The 15,271-nt window shown below is 32.8% G+C and overlaps 1 protein-coding gene across 19 annotated transcripts in view; it reads right to left on the bottom strand.

Annotated features, from left to right (window-relative positions):
* LOC126370097 (homeobox protein abdominal-A homolog) overlaps nt 1–15,271 on the bottom strand; it is a 255,549-nt gene that overhangs the window by 32,318 nt on the left and 207,960 nt on the right. For 13 of the 19 annotated variants that reach the window (XR_007566811.1, XR_007566802.1, XR_007566798.1 and 10 more), the window contains one exon: nt 10,420–10,431. Coding sequence is in view for 4 of the 19 variants with exons in the window: in XM_050014823.1 (XP_049870780.1) it covers nt 10,387–10,446 (60 nt within the window). In the remaining 15 variants the exon portion in view is untranslated. Of the gene's footprint in view, nt 1–10,386; nt 10,447–15,271 lie in introns of those variants that run through there. The other 6 variants (XM_050014826.1, XM_050014824.1, XM_050014825.1 and 3 more) reach the window with 6 other exon arrangements.

Here is a 15,271-nt window from a genome sequence, read left to right as displayed (position 1 = left end):
TAACTTGCCCACCTTAGAATAAGTTTCTCTTGTAAATGTTTTGTAAATTTGTGTGCAATAAAGTGTTTTATTATCATTATTTAACTATTGAACCAAAAAATAAGTATCTTTACAAATATGTAAGAAACTATTTGTAGGGGACCTGAACAGGAATATAAATCATCGACAAACAGACTTTTTTCCCAAGTAGAAAATTTTCCATGCAAGTTCTAACCGGTTTCATTAGGCAGTAGGTACTTAACGGTCCTCAGTATTGCACCTAACTATAAATTACTAAAAGCAACTATAAACAAACTACAAACATATATTAACAACTATAAACTCATTTCACATTTCTATAGCTCAAAAATTGATGTTCTACGTTATTTCATATAATATATCATCTACAGAAAACCTCATAAACAAATAGCTAAGGTGTATTAACGACACCGACCATGACTTTACCATGATCATGATCTATATGACCTTGAGTTAGTTATGTAGGTACGATCACGAAAACTAATATGTATACACTTTGAAACCATGTCACATTAACTTTTTTGACAAATTAAACCGTAAGTCTCATTAAATGTGAAATATGATAGTGCGACAGGGTTCTAAAATGGGTACATGATATTGCTTAACAGCCTCCGTGGTCTAGTGGTTAGAGCGTTAGGCTCATGATCTGGAGGTCCGGGTTCGATTCCCGATGGGGACATGGTCGAAATCACTTTGTGAGACTGTCCTTTGTTTGGTAAGGACTTTTCAGGCTTGAATCACCTGACTGTCCGAAAAAGTAAGATGATTCCGTGCTTCGGAGGGTGCGGGGGCGGGCTACCTGACTAAAAATATTCGATACATTTATTTTTTATTTTAGGTATTTAGTCATTTAATTTAATAAGGCCGCCCAAATTGTACTTAATATAAACTGTATTCATGTGTTATGTCTGATTGTTGAAATTTTAATTGTGTGCAATAAAGTATATTTGATTTAATTTGATTTAAAACCGCAAAAAAAAAAAACAAATTTTAAAGATAATATTTTATCCATTTCAGTAAAAATATGGACTTTGTACGTGATTGGCTGCGAACCCGAGCGCCTCTTTTCAAGTGAAGGAGCTCATAAGTAAGTGTTCTATAAGTACATCTTCCGCTTGTTAAAGACTTGCTTGCGCCCATTTCTTTGACGTGTACAGAATGATATTATTATTATGAATAGAGTCTATCTATACAGTCACTATTCATTATCATTAATTTAAGAGCTACGGTCTTGTCCGTGTAGCATTCTCCATACTACTTTTTAGGGAAATCAAATTCAAATTCAGAAATATCTTTATTCAGCAGGTAACATAGTTACACTTTGAATCGTAAATTTTTACATAACGAACGTCTCATCCGCCTAAAACTACTGCAAATTCTCACAACCTGTATAGCCGGGGAAAAGAAGCTGTAAGAAAAACTTCGGCACAGGGCCCTAAACGAAAAATAAGGCAGTGGTTCTCTTGCCTGTCACCCGCAGTACACTGTCTGACGCGAGTGAGATGGCGCCCAGAGTAGTATATTACTAAATCGTAATAGAGAAAATCTAGTAATCTAGTCCAAGTACATAAAGGTCATAGTAAAACTATTTCTTGTTTTCCCAACCATACAAGTCATCGCTTACAATGCACCAGTGGCGAGTTGCAACGCGTTTTGAGTTAAAAATGTCTTATTAACAAATATTATGGCTTTGCAATCGAAAAGCAATAAAATGTAACTTTTATGACCCACAGGATACGAATTAAAATTGCAAAGTGATGTGTTTCCCCTAATAGTTCATGTTCCCACACTAGACAGAATATATTGTGGGTGAAATTCTTGGAAATGTGTTCCAAGTTGTATATTGATTGGCACATATTAGGTACATGACATACGGAAAATCATGTATCTTAAATATAAAATTCTGATAAAGAACTCGCGTTTGATATTTAGGAACCTACGCACTATTAACGAGACTTAATGTTATTACAGATTATTTTTATTTTATAGTGTGCATTTTGAGGTCAATGACCGACCTTATCACTACCATGTCATTTTAGATTAAAAATATATATGTAAAAAATTATAAAAAAAGTTATAATAATTTATCATGTATGTATGCCAAATATGTAATTGAATTGAAAAAACATTTTAACCTAACGCAGAATATAACAATAAATATAGAGAACTTAAAAATGGTAAAGGAAAAGATATTCATCGTTAGTAACAGATTTATTATACGACTACAGAGAACTATTGCTCAATTCATGTATAGGGTATGTACCTTTACGAGATGATTTATGGTCCTATTTACAAAGATCTTCAAGTGTAGGTACATCTCGTGATGCCAAATTGACTCATAGGGACGGCATTATATTATTATATCGGGTTATACTCAAACGCTAAAGTTATAAAATAGATCTTGAACAATATTATTATGTAAACAACGCTGAACTTTTACGTTACTATTATACTTGTGAGAAGCTAAAAAGATTAAAAAATATTTTTGTGTTATAAGAACTATTGTATTGTTTTTTTTTTTATTAATTTACTTAATCTGTCTCATTAGGCACACCGGTGTTGTGAAAATAAACTTATCAACAGCCATGATCTAGTGGTAATAGCGTTGGGTTCACGATCTAGAGATCCGGGTTCGATTACTGATTGGGACTTTGTTGAAATCTCTTTTTGAGGCTGTACTTTGTGTGTCTTGGACATTGCAGGCAATCACACCTATTGATTGTCCAAAAAAGAAATATGATTTCGTGTTTCGGAAAGCACGTTAAGCCGTTGGTTCCGGACGCGCGTCCTAGACCAACTAGCCCAAACACCTTCACCAACCAGCACTGGAGTAGTTATGCTCTATACCCCTCAGGCGTGGGCCCAGCAGTGGGACGTATATAGGCTATTTAAATGTTTACGATAAACAAAAAAACGTTTTAAAAAAGCTTGGTATAAAATACCGATTCTATCACAAATTTAAAAAAGTACCTACTTATTTGATTTCATTCGAGGAGAAAAATCAAATAAACACTAGCCTTTGAAGAATCTTTCATTGGAAAGCAATAGATGTGTGTATTGAGGTTAATTTATTGACCTAACCTAACCTAACTTTACTAATTTAGTTTACAAAACTAAGCAGGTGAAGTATGTTTCTGCTAATAAATTGCTGGAAACGTATTATTTACCTGTAAATAGAACTCTACGTTTTGTAAATACCTAAAGAACGATTTTTAGATATTCTGCGTCTTTACATTTTGTTTCTATTTTACGTGGTTTGTGTAGACTAATCTCAGCCTCGAGACTGCTCTCAAGATCATGTTAATGTGACAGTTCTTATATAAAAACAGAAACTTGAGCATGATCTTGAGGGCAGTCTTAGCTGAGATTACTTTATTAATACCACCATAAGTACGATGGTAATAAATTCTTGATCAGAAAATAATTATTTATAGAGAATATATTTGGCGGGAAGAAGAGAGGAATGGCGATTACTCCACCGACAAGAGCGCAGCTCTTAAATAGAGAGAGAGAGAGAATATAAATTGTAAGAATATGAAAGTGGCTGCATCTTCTCGGGCCTATTGAAAATCATAAAGAAGAATTTTATCATTTCTAACTTGATAGAACTTTGTACGTTTTCTTGCAGCTTATTTCCCCGGCAATAGATTGTGAGCTTTTTTTAAATAAAATAAGCTCCCGTTTGACCACAATTTCACCTGATGGTAAGTGACGATGTGGTCTAGGGTGAATCACGCTTATCTAGCAAATGCCTTCACTTTAGTCTTGAAGACTCCCAGATTATAACGAGTTGGAAAAATAGACGACGGCAGACAGTTCCAGCCGTTTGCCGTTCGTATCAAAAAGGAAGAAGCAAACCGTTTAGTGCGGCTTGGTGGTATAATATCATAAAATGCCTGCCGACATCGTCTAGTTGTCCGTGGATAGAATAGTTTTGAGGAGCTCGGTGGCGCAGCGGTAAACGCGCTCGGTCTGCGATTGCTAAAGTTAAGCAACTTTCGCAAAGGCCGGTCATAGGATGGGTGACCACAAAAAAAAAGTTTTCATCTCGAGCTCCTCCGTGCTTCGGGCACGTTAAGCCGTTGGTCCCGGCTGCATTAGCAGTCGTTAATAACCATCAATCCGCACTGGGCCCGCGTGATGGTTTAAGGCCCTATCTCCCTATCCATCCATAGGGAAGGCCCGTGTCCCAGCAGTGGGGACGTTAATGGGCTGATGACGATGATGAGAATAGTTTTAGCTGCAATAGTTTTAGTCATATAAGACGTTCCATGTAAAAACGACGGATCAAAGTGTAACAACTATGTTACTAACTGGATTAACATTAGGTATATGTTTGAATTTGAATATGGGAGATGGATTACCTTTTCACCTTACGGTTCTCCAAAGGACTTGGTATCAAAAAGCTCTGCCTATCGGCCTACCTCACTAAAGTTACGGCTTCGTATTTATATAATAATGTATGACGTGAATATGAAAAACTAGGCGCTTGCGTAATGTACATACTGAAAAGTTAACAAATATGTGCATAGATAAAATCACAACAGAGTACATGTGGCCAGAGGTCGTCAACATGCGTTTTTGCGGTCCAAATCTAAAAATAGCTGGTTGCGTAACCACACATGTAACGTACGAAGCGTCAACAATTGCAGCCTTGAACGACGGCATGACGTGTGCCGAATTGTGTTAGATTTTATATTTGAACATACATACATACATAAAGTCACGCCTATTTCCCACCGGGGTAAGCAAAGACTATAGAATTCCATTTGCTTCGATCCTGACACACTTCTCTTGCTTCCTCCACATTCATCAATCGCTTCATACACGCACGCCTGTTCAGAGTAGATCGTTCGTATTTTATATTTGAACTTACGATTAAAGGTTCAATTAGATACAGAATTGAAAGCAGGGAAGCTAGAAACGCGACATTGAAGCGAATCATAAAAAAAGCAATATTTGCAATCATTTCATAATATTGCACACTTCTTTTATATGCGCAACTGTCAAATTACTATATTGCTTTTCAGACTGAATTGCTTCAGTGTGGGCTTTTTAACCACCCAGATTTTTACGTATTTTTTTTTATGAAAAATTTAAATGGTCGAGGTGTTTGGTACAATAAATAAAATAAATGAAATAGACTCATTACTATAACCTACCTAAAATGTTAGTTACCTACCTGCTCTGAATCAAGCTGCTTTATAATACGCCTTAGCTTTAATTTATTTATAAATTAAACTCTTGGCAAGTTGACTTTAAAATAACCAAGTTAAGGAAGAAATTGTGTGGTAATTTAGGACCTACTTTGTTGAATTTTCACCGTAACGATCAATTACTTCGACAGTAAAAAACCATTCGCGTCGTTTCGAATGCAAGAAGTGCGAAGAAACTAGATATCTTTTACGTGATTGGTAACCTTATATCTCACTCAACGCAATAGACATACAAGGCAGTTACTAGGTCATCCTTATTGTTGCAAATAATATGACATTGACATTAAATGTATTGCAAACTGTCTTGCTGAAAGACCTCGGACGAGTAAAGCCATAGCATATTTTTATCTCATACATTTAGGTACTTACTACGCCGCGTAAAAACAACAAAATAGTAAAGAAGTTGCGATAAGCTGTGTAAGGGCAAGATAACTTTATTTCGCATGTTCGCTAGACTTATTTGTTGAGACACGAACGTACCTACCTATGTCTATATTTATTATGTTAATTGTACGCTACACGTAACCTTTTTTATATCTATAAAGATATATAACATAATTGTGTTGTTTTTAAGAAGTGATAGTTGTGAGTAGTTATTTACATAAAATATGTAAACACGAGTATTTCTTTTTAGAAAAAGTAACTGTTATGTCTAATTTATAGCCTACTTAATTAGACAAAACAGTTACAGACGGCCTTCAAGACATTTAGATAAGAAATATACTTATGGAGATCCAAAACTTCACATTTGATAATAAATTAACATTTTCGTAAAAGTCGTAAAAGTATGCGACGTTATCACAAAAAAGCGTACTGAAAGTACGTTCCTTTGAAAATCCTTTCAAAGTCTCAACTCTTTTCTAATGAGTGTAAAATTGTCTGTTTCCAAGTGTTTCCAGATGTACAACCAGCTGTTTCTATGAGTGTCACGTACACAAAATCTGTGTGTTACTACCAAGAAGCTCGTTAAATTTTTATGGCCACAAGGTCGACACTTTATGGTCAATTCTGAACAGTTATTGTTCGCGAACACTTTTTTAAACTAGTCAATCAAATAACGGTAGAATTACGATTGACAATGATTAGCTCCAAATTGTTATTGCCCCATAAACGCCTTTTATAAACACTTAAACTGTTTAATATGTTTTGTTTGGCGGTATATGTGTTTATGTAATATATTGATGATAAAAGCTTTAAAGCCGTAATATATTAACAATTGGTTTACGAAAACATTTAGTGCGAATAAAATTTGTTGGTTTGACATCTTTTTGCCGATTCTGGTATCTTTATAGTGGTTTAATGGCGATCTTTTCAAATTAGTAAAATGTTTAAGTTTTTTTTGTAGTCGTCTAGATTGCGATGTAAAAAGTACCTACGTAAAGGTCAGTAGGTTGGGTATTGAGCGCAAGCGTAGGTTGGTAGGTTGGTTTGGTTGATAAATAGTGCCGTAGCTATCATTGTATACAAAACACATTAAATAATTGACCTTATACAGTGTCATATATAACCATGCTAAAAATGACTAAGTTCGACCCACAAATGTAGCTCTCACTCTCTCAATGCACAATATGACAACAAACGATGTTTTGACTGCGATTTTGGCGATATCGCCTTTCGAAGAACCGCGGTGAGTAATAAAGCGATTTGAGATCGAGCCAGCAAAACAAAGGACCCTTTCTAAGCTTGTTTTAAAAGCTTTCGACGCCGTGATTTAAAACCCTTTGACTTGTGCGTTATTTGTAAACATATTTCATGCACAAAGGCACGCTATTTTCAACAAAAAGCAGGAATTTGCACAATCCATTGCCGTGAACCCTTTGTTTAAAAACCCTTTTTTGGTTTTTGCAGAAAGTTGGTGAAAGTTGGGTGTTGGTGTTTTTTGTGAACTGGACCTAGGGTATCGTATATTTTATTTTATCGAACGGGATTTATTTTAAAATTGAATTTGTTAATCTGGTTACAAGATGTGCAGCAACCGATCTAAAAAGCTTAAGTAAAAGATTAACTATCTAGCCATACCTAATATATCTCAGGTGCGAAAAATAGTTAATAATATATGTATTTGTTTTTAGTAACATATTACCTATTTAAAAAAAATATTAGTTATCCTAAAACGTAACAATAAAAGTAGAGTAAGTATATTTTTCTAAGGCCGAGATAAAGCAATAGGATTTGGAATTTAAAAGGACATTTAGGTCTTAGGACCTTCAAAACAAGGAAAATAGTATTATAAAGAACCCACCAACTAATCGGCGAACCTTTTACCTTAATGCATGTTTTTTATGGTCTGGTGACCCACTAAACTCTTTTGTTCTTAGAGAAAGTTTGCATCTTTGTGCAACTTTTTTGCAATATTTTACAACCCTTTAGTTGCGTTTTTTGCAAACACAAATCTACAATTGTCAATGAAGTGTTTGTTTCGATTGTTAAATACGAACCGTTTTTATTCGTAAAAAGACCTGTGAAAAAACAATTTTATGTCGTGGCAAAAAATTTTTTTTTTTGCGAAACGAAACTGGATATTTGAGCCATTAAATTCCTCATAGGCATAATAGTGTTGTCGTTGCTGCAATATTAAAATTAATTTTCATCTCAATAACGTTAAAATATAAACAGCCGTAATTCTTTAGTACAATATAGGTATCTCATTTATTAAGCCATAAAATAATTTTATGAAACCTATCAAAATACCGCTTTGAATTAACCTCAATAATAATGTCATTTAGCAAAATTGGTTATTCGATATTCATAAAACTTAATATAATATTTTCTATGAATTTATATCTCCGTCGTACGTTTTAACAGAATGTTCACACTCACAAAAAAACGATTGAAGAACCTCAATTTATGTGTTTATAGAACATAATAAACATCTGAAAATTGACATTTCTACATATTATAAATATATAAGGGTAGTCAGAGACCAAAGAAGATTTATACCTACTACATATTTAAAACAAAATCGGATAGTATATCTATTGTGTTTCCAAAGAAAACTGCCAAGGACCTCATATAGCGAATACTGTCGCTTTGTGAAAGTATGTGGCCTTGTACGAGATAAGGAAAATATGGCCAAGTCTCTGCCAAGATTGTAATTGGAGACCCAGTGAGGCTCCGTGACAGCATGATGGAAACTGAGGACAAGTTATGTAGAAACACACATACTGATAAATGTAAGAATATATTCGGGAAATTATTTGGAAGATGTTACTTTAGTCATTGATGTCCTTTTTACCGTATGTAATACATATCAAATATCATAAAGAAAAAGCTAACAATACAAATAGATACATAGATGAGACGGGTAAAAAAAAATCCCATTTTCCTCTTTCTCAAGAATTCTATACTTACAACAATGTACGAGATAGATGACTAGGTAGGTATACGAAACAGACACATAAATGTATAAGTACGTAGTGTTCAGCAATTGAATGGTAACATGGTAATAAAGGTAGGAAAATATCTATTTTATATTTATTTACTTTCTTCGACATAAAATATCATAATGACATAAGACAGTCACATTTGTGTCAGCGTACTTGATGAAATATCCGTATACCATTTAATAAAAGCTGCCATAGCAGAACTAAGATTATTTTTATCGTCGGCATATTGTTAAGAGCGTTCAGTTATTTTCAGTCATCCTTTAGATAAGCAGTCACACTGAATATTCTAAATTGATAAAAAAACCTCAATCAATGATTTAATAAAACAAATAAACTTTATTGCACTAAAATAAAAGTAAAATATTAATTGTTACAATAACGTTTTGAGCATCATAAAATTGTACCAATTTTCTGACATCGATGACTAATATACACCCAACTAAATATAACATGTTTATCAGCATCAAGGTCTACAGAACTTGCCCTCAAAGTCATACATAATTGCAATAATTCGACAAAGCATGTCAAATGAATAATTGCAACGGAATGGTACGGAAGGCGCGCTTAGGCTCGACCCGAGCGTTAACACACGTGAGGGCAAGCAACATGACTTATTTAATATCTAAAATGTACTGTGAATAATTAAATACTGGCTTAGAATCGACTTATAAATTTATGAAGTCGTTGTGGAGTTATTTTTGATTAGAAAGTGCTTGCTGCTTGGCCTACTGGTACAAGAAAAATGATCCGTTTGATAAGTACGATTGGTAACGTAATATTTAAGGGGCAATATTTACAATTATAATTACAATGACAAGTTCACTAATAAATTAAGTTAAAAAGATGCTATTGCAACTGTCATAGTCAAAACTAAAAAAATATACACCAAAGTACATATATGCATATTGTTGTGTGCTTTATAAAAGCCGTAGCCGCTCCGACTTCCGACTTTTACGAAATAATACGAACAGAAAAACTAAAGGCACAGAACAAAAACAAAAAATGGTATACCGTAACACCAAGGTCATGCTATATTCAATGGTGTATGACGTAACACGGAAGTGACATCTGCAAACTAGACCGAGGCGGTACCGAATCGGTAGGTGGTCGGCACTCGGCAGCCCACATGTTTGTAGAACAGTTACTATTTCATCCGTATTCTGCTTGTAATCACATAAATTGGTTTTAGTAAGAATTAATGAGACAGATCGGAATAGATTTCAATAAATCCAAAAGACATAAATGGATAAATCTAATATAATATATATTTCAACTAGAACGTTACTGAAAACTTTGTGTAATCAGGCGTCCTAAGTCACAATATCTGTATATTTTGAAATGTTTATGTAATTATTACATGTTTAGAATATAATAATGTTATTCATGTTATAAGTAGTAACGATATATCAAAGGGACTTACATGATGGCTTCTAAGCCATCGTTCGGCATAAGTAATTACATAGTGCAATAGTAATACTGATGACAACTTCATATAGTAATCTCATCATCATTTAATACATATTATAATTCACAATTTATATGCTATAATATTCCTGTCTATGACCTAAGCTAGCAGGAAAATGTAATAAACCATGCATGACATAAATATGTCACGCAAATACCTAATACAGGATTCATTTTAAAGTACACTTTAAAAATATCATGTGGAAATGTAATAAAGACAAAAGGGAAACCCTCACGTATGCACTGCTCCTATAATACGCAGACTTAGAACTAAAAGAAAATAAATTTGAAACGATAAATACCATTGAACTCACCGCAGACCACGCGGTCGAAGGGGCTCATCCAATCTGGAAATGGAAAATCTATTATCAATCGTATTGCAAGTTCTTTGTTCCGGTAAAGTTGCATGCACAACGTTGAGTGGAAGGAAGCCAATAATAGAGTAACTACAGACGTACAGTCATGAGCAACATAATGTACCCACTTTAGGACTCTGTCGCACTAACATATTTGACATTTAGTAAGACTTACAGTTCAATTTGTCAAAAAAGTTAATGTGATATGGTACCAAAGTGTATACATATTAATGCTCGTGACCGTACATGGATTGGCATCGGGCCGCATTGAAGGGCAATGATAGAATAGATAAAGAATTTTCTTTATTTTTCAACAAAATATGGCGGACCATGCCAATCCTATGTGAGTAATCCTTAAAAGATAACGTACCGTTTTAATTAATGACTTACTTATAAAAAATAAAAATATTATGATTTGCGGCGTGTAATTAGGTATATAGAGTAAGAAACGGTATATCATCTTTTATACTGTAAAAATAAATGATATCAAAAAGCATATGAAAAATAGATCAATATAATAAATGTAGCTCTACAATTACACAACTAACTACAAAATGAAAATAAAGGTTAATTGATCATAAATTGTTAACCACCATTTTAATTCAAAAATAACCTTTTTAAAACGTGGTTCAGTTACAAAGTATTAATAAAGCACTATAAAATGCTGAGATTTTATCACATAATGTAGGTACAATACGGTGCTAATCTCATTATGAAGAAAACCACTTACAGGACTTGTATAGAAATGCAAAAACTACTTTTATACACACTAATTAAACTACAGTATATGAACAAAATTAGCTACAGTCTACAGTATAACTAACTAGCTAACTATAAAACTCCAACGTACACGTAAAAAAAACACATTTTTTGCAGAAATCTTGTGAAGATGCAATGTAAACAATAACCATTAAACAATGGGCCATTCAATGATCAGTTTTTATGGGAAATGTAGCATAATTAGGCATTAGATGAACATTTCATAGCTTTTATCAATTATAATCCTATTCTTTGCCGCATTTATAATGACTCGAATGGGAATCGAAAAAAAACATTCAATACGCATTCTCTGCTGTAGCCAGTTTATGTTGTATACGGTAGTAAGCAAAAACTATTTACTGTAGTTGCCTGTTAAAGAGTTACACAGTTGCGTTGTTTTTTTTTTAATAACTGTTCAATGATGTGGTCTGCTGTAATTTACACAACATGATACCTGATAGAAAAGTCGTAAAATGTACCATAAAATTCAAGTTTACGTTAGAGTTCAAATCATTTTACAACAATGTAAAAATGTACTACAGAATTTTTTTAAAATGATAACTACAACTAAGTACCTACTTTAGCATTTATTTCCTCCATGATACTGCACGTAATGACGAGTATCGTATAAAAAATAATAAGACGTCATCGTGTTAACACTTTTATTTGTAATCAAAAAAACCGTTGCGAAATTAAGTCTTTTTACTGAAATATATGAGTTTTTAATTACATGTAACATTACATTTAATAATAACAGATTTAAAAATGAAGAATTATTTTTATTAAGCACGTTAATTTTCATAAGTACCTATATACTTTATTTGGAGAGGTATCGAAGCGTTTTCATTTGGTATTATTAGATATTTTATTTTAAAGGAAGTAGCACCTTAATTTGTGTTTTAACATCTTTTTTCAAATGACTTATCATTAACAGAATCGCGTAATTAATGGTTCACATGTAAATTTTACGTCCAATTAGGAACAAATTCAGACACTGTTGGTCCTTAAAACCATTAGGGCTTAATGAGTTTCACCGATCGGAAATGTTTCTTGTCAAAATGTTTCGTTGAACTCGTTAATTTAACAAAAAGTGCATACTCGAGTAAGGATTCGATAAATCGATATAATCGGATACACAACTCTTCGACGATAACAAAAAAGCCCTGGCCTCGGCAGAAAAAAAAAATACAAAGCTTTCGAGGCGTAGCCCCCAAAAGTTTACACACCCATACATAACAGTATACCAACATATTTCATGGGAGAAAGATAATGATTCTCAGAGCATATTTTTACGAGTTTTTGGAAGTGTTACAACACTGTTTACAGCCATAAATAGGTGTTCAAAGTAACATACGTACAGTTGCAAAAAGTCTATAAACGCAAAAATGAAGTATCGTCAGAATGTTCTTCGTAAGTATATTAAATTAAAAAAAGCACCATCATGCAATAGCATAAGCCTATAAGTATAATACTTAATAAGGTTTTTTGATCAATATGGATCAATTATAATATTTTACTAGGTAGATTATTTCTGAGAAAGGGGACTAATATTTTATATGTGGAAATCCAAATAGGAATATAATTAATGATACCCCTTAAGCGTTGCTTTTATACAGTGGTATATTTTTATACACACATACACAACTTTTTTATAAAAATATAAAAACGGCTTGCAATGGCTGTTAATCCATTCGATTTTGTTTATCGTTAGACATAGGTTAATTATTACTTTATTGTCAGTTTTATATGAGTAGGTAATTTAAATCTTTTTATACTGACATCGCTGAGTGATTTTATTTTTAAATTTACAGTTTTGATGTTTTTGTACATAACGTTTTAAAAACGTAGCTTTTTCATTTTAGTATATTTTAATTGTCTGTGAAAATACGTATGATTTATATTGTACATATTATCTACTTTCATGTGCTAAATAAACCACTACCATTTACTATTTCTTTCGACATCTATTAAAATTCGCGTAGATACTATACTATACATTGATATATAACAAATAAATATTATGATCTGAATATAGTGCATTAGGTTCTCATAATAAAACCCAATGGTACTGCATCTTTATTGCGAAGTCAATTTGAACGCATAACTCTGTCAATTTGCACCGCTCTTCCACCCAGTAGAGATGCATTTATGTTATTTACAGTGCACTTGCGTGGGCTAAATCTACACTGTATTTATAGAACTTCCCATGATAATATTATATTGGAATGTCTGGAAAGACTTAATAATATGATGACAACCTAGTTCACATGGGATGCTATATATACGAATATTTATTTATGTAGTTTTAGTAAAAGATGTACTTATACGGAAGCAGTGGTAAAAAATATTTATAAAATTTCACAAATTTTTAGTTGCTTAATTATATTTTATTTTATTCAATAAAAAGTTATCAATTCTAACAATAAAATATGTTATGTAACAGTAATTAAAACGGTTTTATGTTGTGACTTAAATAGTAGGATCAATGTTAAATAGTTATAACTTAATTTGAATTTTCAAAATGTATTGTTCAAACGCATCTATTTATTGTCTTTATATTCCAAAGTTACGACTCAATGTCTTACCAGGCTATTGGTTGACAAGTACTTAAGTATTAATATTTATTATTACCTCTAAGATCATTATTTCTTAACTATTAGTAATAATCAACAACAATTCAGAGCTTTAATGGCGTCTCATAAGAGGTCCATCTGTGAATGCCACTCTCTGATTGGCCGGCGTCGGCGCCATGTTTGTTCGACGCATGCGCCGTGCGCGCACACATGTGTTTTGATGTTACGATAGGGTGATTAATCTTTTCTATTGCTTACACGAGTTAACCTGTCAGTTTTGATTTATTTGGAATTCACTTAGAAATTCAATTAATAAAAAATTTGAGTAAGTGAGAGCTGTGTGATTTAAATAACAAGTTCTTTTTATTATAGGTATCCAAAATTCTTTTAAATATTTGTATCCTAATGAAACCCATGTTCCATAATAAAATATTCTTTATAACAATTATAATTATCCATCTAATAATTTCCAAATTAAATGACACCCCAGTTGAATCTTTAATTTATTAGTCAAATCCAATCCAGTACAGGTAGACAGGATGTGTTTGAAGCAACAGCTATTTATTCCGAAATATATCTAAACATTCAACTCGATTGCCCGACCGTGGCATTCGTTTGTCAGCTTCTTAGCTTATAAAAACAAACATTGATCCACGCTTATTTTCATTCAAACTAACTTTTGAAGTAGTTGAATATAATATGCTGTTATACTGTCAAATTGTTGTAGAAGCTGCGCGTTACGACGAATAATAACTGTCTGCGCACTGACACGCCGCCATTTTAATTTGGAGCGCGCGTGTGCCGCGCCACCTGTCGGATATTTCTGTCGTAGCAGAGATAGATTTTTGCGTCCATACTCCCGGACATTTTTATAACCTAACATTAGCCACAAATCACGAAAATAGTCATCTCTAAACAAAAACAAGTCGATTATAGACCATTTTATATAATTTTACTGAACTACGATGCTCTTATGACGCTATACCGGCTTTGATTATGAGGTTCTTTAACATGTCGACTTTATTGATGGCCAACATGTGCCAGGAAGGTCGATGCTTTCAAACGTAAGCATATTTTTGATTCACACGTTTCTTTATTCCGGCTTAAATTATTTTTACAAACAAACCATCCGTCTATCGTTTGTAGGAACACTACCTAACTATTTAAAAATGTGTAAGTAGGTACATTAAATAATATAGCATTGATATCATAAAAGTTTTTAAATACTGCGAATTTTAAGGACTATTTAATTTAAAAATTATGAAATATTGACCAAAAAGGAACATAATGTTTAAAAAACTTCGATTTTTAAAATAAAAGTGGCATAATTAAGTGTCTATTAGAATATTATTCAACATTCGTGAAAGGATTTTTATTTCAAAATTGGTACCTAGAATAAATTTGAATAATGTATTGATTTCATAATTAAGAAATTAATTACTAAACAAATTAAGGTAAAGGAAGCAATTGTATGGTGATTTGTTTCATTTAGGTATGCG

Source organism: Pectinophora gossypiella, chromosome 10 (genome assembly GCF_024362695.1).
Source record: "Pectinophora gossypiella chromosome 10, ilPecGoss1.1, whole genome shotgun sequence".
Taxonomy (NCBI): domain Eukaryota; kingdom Metazoa; phylum Arthropoda; class Insecta; order Lepidoptera; family Gelechiidae; genus Pectinophora; species Pectinophora gossypiella.
The sequence above is the reverse complement of the archived record's forward strand: the minus strand, read 5'-3'. Positions and strand labels throughout refer to the sequence as shown.